Source organism: Sinocyclocheilus grahami, unplaced genomic scaffold (genome assembly GCF_001515645.1).
Source record: "Sinocyclocheilus grahami isolate Dianchi unplaced genomic scaffold, SAMN03320097.WGS_v1.1 scaffold71.1, whole genome shotgun sequence".
Taxonomy (NCBI): domain Eukaryota; kingdom Metazoa; phylum Chordata; class Actinopteri; order Cypriniformes; family Cyprinidae; genus Sinocyclocheilus; species Sinocyclocheilus grahami.
The window spans coordinates 431,773-440,536 of record NW_015505250.1 but is presented as its reverse complement, the minus strand read 5'-3'; the positions used below and the strand labels follow the sequence as shown (position 1 = coordinate 440,536).

The 8,764-nt window shown below is 34.9% G+C and overlaps 1 protein-coding gene across 1 annotated transcript; it reads left to right on the top strand.

Moving 5' to 3' along the window:
• Positions 1–301: 301 nt before the first annotated feature.
• Positions 302–7,322, top strand: LOC107585534 (tandem C2 domains nuclear protein). Its single transcript, XM_016272581.1, has 11 exons — positions 302–369; positions 516–710; positions 840–1,010; positions 1,342–1,415; positions 2,348–2,423; positions 3,136–3,242; positions 3,743–3,859; positions 4,795–4,986; positions 6,407–6,521; positions 6,740–6,939; positions 7,126–7,322. Exons 1-11 carry the CDS (start codon positions 303–305, stop codon positions 7,234–7,236), a joined length of 1,425 nt encoding a protein of 474 aa, XP_016128067.1. The 5' UTR covers position 302; the 3' UTR covers positions 7,237–7,322.
• Positions 7,323–8,764: the final 1,442 nt, after the last annotated feature.

Genomic DNA, 8,764 nt, shown 5'->3' with positions numbered 1-8,764 from the left:
ACAACTTTCAATCTTACCACGAAAATTCATTATAAATGACATTTTCAGTCATTTTGAAAGTGCCTTATTTGTGGCCTCATTTCCACTACAGCAACCAATGTTGCCATTTTTTTCTCTCTCAAAAATGTATTTATTTTCACCACAAAATTACACACGAAACATAAGCTGACGTGATGATATTGACATTGTGTTGGGAATGTTTGTGACTAGAAAAGATAGAATTCTGTCCACTGTAGTACAGTTTCATGTTCATTCATTCATTTTTATGTGATTGGTTTGTGATTTTTGTAAAGATCATCAACATGACAGAATGTATCAAAGACTGCTGCAGGACATTTATGTCCAAGAAGAACGAGCCAGAGATTCAGAGTAAGTCTCTCTCTCTCTCTCTCCCTTTTACCTCCTCATTATTGTTGTTTTCATTGTGCGTACACACATATACTGTAGCCTATATAAATATAACCTAATATATGAATTAGAAAAGATGTATTTGTATACATTTAAATGTTTTATAGTGATTAAGGTTCGACCTCCTGGTAAATTAACTGCTGAGTCTAATGTGAAGAGGAATGTTGGAGTATCAGAGGATTATCTGCTGTCTAAACTGCCTCCGGATGGCCGGGAGGTTCCATTCGTTGTCCCAAACTTCAAACCTTCCTATATCCAGCCGAGAGGAGCACAGTACTCTGCCTACAACATTGGACAACAGAGTAAGCAATATGACTATAGTTATTTATTTATTTAGTTAAATTTAATTAAAATTTAATATATGTTATTTTTATTACCTTACATTTTTTAAAGTACATATTTAAGTACAAATTTGATACAATGGGTTTTAGGTGCCACAAGGACCACTTATGCAGAAAGGAAGGCAGAACTCGCAGGAGCCGGTCAAATGATGTATGACCCTGATTTGACCTTAAACAGCAGTCATATGATCAGCTACGTGTCACCAGGCTCACTGAGACGCCCCACTCTGAAAATCAGACCCAACAGCAGTCCTGGCACAGGTGAGACACCTTTAGATGTGCCTAAAACATCAAGTCTGTTTATTACCTGTGCGTGTTGTTTAAAGAGTGCAATTTCACTTCCTCATCGCATCACTCAGTACGTAACTTCTCAGCATGTAACCTCAAATATTTACATTCCTAACCACCTGTGCATAATCCTTCTGTTTTATTCCTGCTCCTAAATCCCCAGTTGTTCATGGCAAATTTGCACTGACAATGTCCCAGATCATATTGTTGAGAGGCCACATTCAGATCATTTGAATGCTTTACATAGTTGTTTTCTTTCTAAGAGTAAAATCAATTAAATGATTTATGTCTGTTTGTTTCACAGGTTTGGAACACAGTGACAAACAGAGACTCAGTCTTTCTATGTATGATTTGTCAAACACTCAGGGCCACGTACAGGTGAGTTCACACAGAAATGCACACACACACATAACAATCCAATCCATAAAACCTCATCGTGATTAAAACTACATCATTCACATATTGCTGAGATCCCATACACCTGTTCACATGTAAGCTATTATTAAATGATGTATATAAAGAAATATAATATATCCCTGTGATGGCATTTCCTGCTGTCATTATTCCAGTCTTCAGTGTCAAATGACCCTTCAAAAATCATTCTAATATGCTAATTTGGTGATCAAGAAACTTTTCTTATTAACAATAGTGAATATGATTGCATTGCTTAATATATTTGTGTAAACATGATAGTTTTTTAAGGATTTTTTATGAATAGAAAGTTCAACATTTTGATTAATTTCTTTGTATTAATTGTTTTAATTTCTTTAAAAAGTCCTAACGATTGCGATTGCGGCAGTGTATATCATAGAGGAATATAATAATTAGTCAACATTATTTATGATTTTTATTTATCATTATTTATATAAACACTATACTTTTTCAGAGCAAACTGCACTTCAAGAGTAGCTCGGCTATCAACTTTGAAAATGAAGGCTAGATATATTAATAAGATATATTAATAATATTGCCTTTGTTACTGGAATAATTCATATTTATCTCAATTCATATTTATCTTCGTTAATAATTAATAACTTTAGTTATCATACTACTTCCATGCATTGTTAGTATGTAAGAAATCATCATCACTATTGGGAAGTCTATGAATTGCAAATTGGTTATGGTGCTGTTCAATTTGGTGAGGTTTTTATTTTATTTTTCAAGTTAAATAAAACGTTTGTGGTCTTGTTTCAATCAAGATCAGATTAAATTCCTTATTGAAGTGTGGTGTATATACATTAATACTTTACTGTTTAATGATTAGCAGTGGTGTTGTTCAATAACATTTATTCCTCTCTTGTTCCTCCAAGCGTTATGATTCTGTATCCAGTGTCCAGAGCAGCACATCCTCCATTCAGGATTCCTTTGGGAGCAGCCGTAGTCTAGGTAACCATTCATGATGGAACACTGAAATCGTATCCGCAGGCAAGCGCATTCCAAAAGAACCCTCAAAGTTCTCTTCCAATAGAACTCTCTGGAAAGGGTTCCGCTCCAGTGTTACCTGGAATTTCCACTACAGTTTCATTTGTTTGTTTTTTTCCTTATTTTATTTTATTTATTTATTTTCAGGGGTCTTTTTGGACCCTTTATTTCCCAGCAATCTTAAACCCCTCTCATCACCCTGCACACACTTAAACACAGACTCTCAAACAAACTTGCGCACACACACACACACACAGGACAGACTCAGATCATTGCAGATTGTGAAATCGTAAAGAGCAGACAGTAATTACTTCCAAATGTTTTCCCTGAGGTCCAGTACACAAGTCCTCAGATAACTCTCAGAATGTAGAGAGGATCTTTACATAACACAAACAATACACTGAAAATATAAATCAGTATATTTCATTTCCTGTCTACCATTATGTTTTATAAGGTGGAGTTCAAACATCTGAGACCACTAGAGAAATGCTTCTATTTTGCATTTTTCTAATTTAATTGAATGTGTTTTTAATTAACACTGAGCAAACAGTTGGATTACAAATTTGGTTTGTCCCTCTTTTTCTTTCTTAACAACAGCACTTAAGCTGAATATTAAATATTAAACAGAATATTATATATAAAACATTTATATGTGTTTGCGTGGATGTGTGCATAGAGTCCATCACACTATCTGGCGATGAGCGAGATTGTGAGCCGGGAAAAGTGTGTGTGCACCTGAAGTATGAAGAGGCAGTGGAGCAGGTGTGGATCACATTAGTGAAGGTATGATTTCATCTCTACAACAGACCATTGTGTCCCATCTAGAGTCCAGATGAATGGAGCCTCTGTGTTGCTCTGAGAGACCTTTAACAAATGTTCGCATTTCCAACCAGCTGTTTTTAATCTCTTTTTCAAATAATTGAAATATGTGTATATCTGTCTGTCTTTGCCTCTTTATTTTACACATAATATACAGTATACATATTATATTATTGTTACATTATTATAGACATTATTTACTATATGTTCGGATATGACCAGATGCGATTGTATCTTAGAGCTGTTTATAATATTAACAGACTGTTTGATCTCATATTTCATAATATTTTTGTTTTATTTCTGTCAATTATTTTCTAATATAAACAAGGCCCTTCCTCCTCTGAGAAAATGCCCTTTGTTGACATACAGTGGTTTTAGTGGTTGTAAAAGCTCATAAACTTTGCTTTCGTCTTTTCTCACTGTTTCTAATTTTATCTCTCTTTTTGGTACTTCCTCTCTTTTAGTGTACAGATTTGAGTGTGTATACTGACGGGGTGGAGGTGCAGAAGATTGGGGTCAAAGGGGTCATCACCATGACCAAGCCAGTGCGATTTAAGAGCACCGTCAAGGAAGCATCAGCAGTGAGTGAAATCCAGCCATCATAAAACTACAATGCCCAAGATTCAATTCAAGCTTCATCATTGTTGATATCAAGGGGTTAAAATTATTAGCATTATCCACTGCTGGTAGAAACCAGAATTACATCATCTGCTTCTGCAAGTTGCCTTTCTACTTTGGCAGCCATTTAAAATTAGCCATGTATCCTGAGGAAATAAAATATTTTGCAAGCAACATACACTACTATTTAAAAGTTTGGGGTCATTAAGATTTTTGTTTGAAAGAAATTAATACTTTTATTTAGATGGATGCTGGATGCTAATAAATTTATCAAAAGTTTCAGTAAATACATTAATGTTACAAAAGATTTCAGTTTCAAATAAATGTTTTGAAATGTTTTGAATCTTTTAGTAATCATAGAATCCTGAAAAAAATGTATCACAGTTTCCACTGTTTTTAACATTGTTAAACATATATATATATATAAATATATAACATTTTTGCTGTATTTCTAGTCAAATAAATGCAGGCTTGATGAGCTTAAGAGTCTTCTTTCAAAAACATTTTTAAAAATCTTAACGAACCCAAACATATGAACCATATATCACAGTTTTTCCCATTACGATGAATGGAAATAACATTTTCCTGGAATCATAGACCTTGCTGATCAATATAACAAGAAAAGCTTGTTTAGAATGGTTGTTCTGTCATCATTCAAATTGATTGTGGTGAATTATTCAGCCCTCCCTTCAGTCCCTCATGTGTTTCTTGAATAATGACCGTTCCAGCCGGACTGAAAAGTCCAACACAACCAAAGTTGCATAAAAATCATACTTCCTCAGATACGTAAAAACATGTGTAGAGCTTGCAGTATTGGTTTGTTTTGCTTTTCTTTGCAGATTAAGTTTGAAACTAGTTATCCCTCTCAGTATATTGTCTCTCTCTGTCTCGCTTTCAGGACACTGTCTTCATGGAGACATTTGTGTTCACTCTGAACTTAGAGCAGATACGCAGATCTGCACTGGTGCTGTGCCTGCAGGCTCACACACCACGTAGGCGTACGCTGGGAGAGTGTGTATTATCTCTGCGAACCCTTGGACCACAGGAAACAAAGCACTGGCTGGAGTTCAAGCCTCACTCTAAAACACATGTGAGTCCTCACCTGCTGTATCCCTTTGTGACTGCATATCTAATCCCAACTGTCTCTCCCTCTCCAGATCCTTCCTGGTTTTGACAATAAGGTTATTTAAAAAAAAAAAAACATTTAAACTTCCACCTGCAATTACCCACTGGACCACATATTTTACTTGCATCACAAATTACACAGCTGTACTAGTTTTGCTCAGGTCTCTCCTGTGATATTTAGGTCACTAGGGCTGAAACAGACAGACAGAGAGAGAGGAAGAAATCAATATACTGAAACCAGCCATTTCAATACGGCTGAAAACGCTTCTTGAAGGAATTAACTTAACCCTTAAAATACTGATCTGTCTGAAGCTCATATAATAATATAATGTTACGAAAGATTTCAATGAATCATTTGTAATTAATTAATAAATGTTGTTTACCTTGTTTTAACTTTCTATTCATTAAAGAATTTTCCACAGAAAAATGAAGGATGTCTGTTTTCAACATTGATAAAAATAAGAAATGTTTCTTGAACACCAAATTGTCATGTTAGAATGATTTCTGAAGGATCATATGACACTGAAGACTGGAGTAATGGCTTTACCATCACAGGAAAAAAACATTAAATTTTAAAAAATATTAAAATAGAAAACAGTTATGTCAAACTATAATAATATTTCAGAATATTACTGTTTTTACTGTATTTTTAATAATAGAAATGCAGCCTTAGTGAGCATAAGAGGCTAAAAAAAATCATACCAACCCCAAACTGAACAGTAGTCTGTGTACATACACATACACGTTTATATATTATTTATAAATATTTCACATTTATAAAACTGTGATCAGTTTAAAAACTAAACTGATCATTAGTAACATCTAAATACATATACTGTATATATATATATGTAAATCCAGATATGTAATTCTGCATAAAATGAGTGTTACTGAGTGTTTATCATATTTGTACATCATTTCACTGTAAGTAGGTCATCAAAACATTGTTCGGCCTACTGAATGCTGCCATGCACACATACAGGTATCAGATTTGGCACTATTTGCTGATTTTGCCAGCTATAACATTTTGTGAACATTTGAAAACCCTGTGCGTTTTTCTTTTGTGTGCATGCGACTGAAATCAAACACTTAACAGGGAAAATTGCTTTTTTGAAAAGAAAGTCTTTTCAGTTATGAAGTGTTTGAAATTGACAGAACTATGTTCCAGAATGAAAGTCAGTGGATGATGAATCATGAATAATGGCTGTGTGTGTGTTTGTTACTGGGTCAGAAATTGTTTTGGGTCTCAACTATAAATCAGTGAATGAGTCGCAGCAGGTAGTCTGCCATAATAAAACCCCACAAACAACAAACACACACATATATGCAACATTACACCTAAGCCTATTGGGGATTATTTTGTGTGTGTCTGTGTGTTTCTGTAGGTGTGTCATGCTGAGCTTCAGCTGGCCTTGTGCTTCCAGCCAGTGAGTAGTCGAATGCAACTCCAGATCCTCAGTGCTCAAAACCTTCCATCATCTTCCTCACCACTTACACAGAGTGAGTCAGCTTTCATCATCATAATCTCGCACTCTCAATAAGATAACTTTACATCCTAATCCATTTTAAATATAATTTCATTATAAGTTAAGTTCTCCTCCTAAAATCTTTCTTATATCTTATTAATATTCCTCCTTAGTTAATTGTTGTAGAAGGGTGATAATGACTAATATGACAATGTTGATCAAATGAACTGTGCAAATGGACATTCTCTTTAGGATTCTTTGTGAAGGTTGAGTTGTTGAGTGAGGGTAAGGTCTTACTGAAGAGGAAGACGAAGGTGATGAAGTCATCAGAGGGGCAGATCCAATGGGGGGAAGTGCTTCACTTGCCCATCAGCAATCAAGACCAGAATCTGCAGCTGGCAGTCAAACTCTACAGTCGTGGCTCTGTTCGGAGAAAACACCTGCTTGGACAGGTCAGTTTGGAGCAAAATACATACATTACTATAACACACTACATTTAGTATCTTTTAAATTATTTAATTTAAATTGATCAGAATTTCATTTTTAACATTACTTAACATCCATTTCTTTTACTGTCACTTCTGACCAATTTAAGGCATCCTGAGTTTCAGTCTTTATGTGTATTCCTTCATTTCTAGGTCCTCTTGGGTTTCGACAGCAGTTCTACTGAGGCAGTGGAACAATGGAGGGACTCCATGGCTAATCCTGAAAAAGTGGTGACGTCTTGGCACAGAGTTAGTCAACTCTGAAGTGAGAGGCTGAAGACAGAGGTTTTTTTAGCCAAGTGGATTTTAAATGCAACTTTCAAAAAAAGAAAGAATTTTTTTTTTCTATCTTTGAATAATTAAATATGGTTATTGTAGGGCAAAAAAGTGTTTGTCTAGAACGCTGTAGTAGAAATTTCTCATTTACAGGTTTAAATTGAGTGACACACCCTCTGCAGATTCTAGTGTGGCTAATAATGTATTCAGCTGTTTGTAGATTTAACATTCTACGTTCTTCATTGGTGTAACTTTGAGAACATGCAATTGTCTAAAACATTGCACAGGAACAGGACACATAGACATTATGTGCAATAAAGTGTATTATACAGAGCTCTACAACTGTCAGTTTGGCAACATGGCCAAATATTGAGCAGACAGCCAGCTAATTACGTAACAGAGTTCATAAATGAAGTATTATTTTTAGTATTTTTTCTGTCACCTCCATACAACTTTAGTGCTGCTGAGTTAATGTGAATCTGTTCTCTGTAGAAACAGATACCTGCATTTTCTTCAGCCAGCTTTTGAAAAAAGATCAACCTGTTTTAAGTGCAGTAAAAACTGTGTTGGTGTTGGGGGTGAACACTATTTAAAAAGCTTTTATTTTTAGAAGTTCAGAAGGGTTTGGGTTACATTCCATGGAATTCAATCCTTTAAATTGTTCCCCATTTCCTTTCACAAACACAAAAAAGTGAAAGGCCACAAGAGAGTGCAACAAAGAGACTTTTGTTTTGTTAATCACTTCCCTGCATCCTTTGTGCTACCCTTAATTTAAGGTGACCTATCTTTTTAGGCCTTGTCATTTCTAAGAATTTCTTTTTGCACAGGTGACAGTAGCTTGTCTAAAAGTGTTCATTGTATTCATGTTTAAGTACATTGTGTTAAGTAATGTTGTAGTTAAGTGGACGTGATATTATGTAAGACAGATATTTAAAAAGCTAATATTTTGTTCATATTGACTGTATTTTGTATGCATACACACAAAGATTGTTTGATCCTAGTCTGGCATCCTGATGTTATATATAAACATTGCTTGTAAAATAATCCGTTCTGTTCAATTTTAATGAGATTTTGTGTGAGTGTAGGTTCATAAAAGACCAATTTCATTTATGTTTTATATGATTTGACAACTGTACTATGGCTTGATAACAGGTCATTTATTACTACCATTCTCCGAACCCAGAGGAAACACTATAAACAGACAAAGAATGTTTGTGTGGGTCTGAATGTTTGTGTTCCTTAACCCCTCTGATTGTGCTGCTCTTTCAAAAGCCTGTCAAAGGTACTTCTACATCCGGGTGCGATTTAATTTACGTCATATCTTTCGGGATCGCTGTTTGAACAGTGTTAATGGTTATTTCTGATGACACGCCCCCAGCTGCAGCAAATCCCAGTAAAACAGCTGCGCTTTGTGTGTGAAAGTATTTGTCTAATGTCATATCCATAGCAACCATACAATCAAATACAAAAAAATGTTCAATATATAAAATGACAAAAGAAAGAAAGAGAACCCCCC

What these genes read in the sequence shown, in the direction of transcription:
- LOC107585534 (XM_016272581.1), top strand. Translation starts at nt 303, where the DNA reads ATGACAGAATGTATCAAAGACTGCTGCAGGACATTTATGTCCAAGAAG. An exon ending in GAACGAGCCAGAGATTCAGA is followed by an intron (nt 370 to 515) that starts GTAAGTCTCTCT and finishes AATGTTTTATAG; the next exon opens with TGATTAAGGTTCGACCTCCT. An exon ending in CTACAACATTGGACAACAGA is followed by an intron (nt 711 to 839) that starts GTAAGCAATATG and finishes AATGGGTTTTAG; the next exon opens with GTGCCACAAGGACCACTTAT.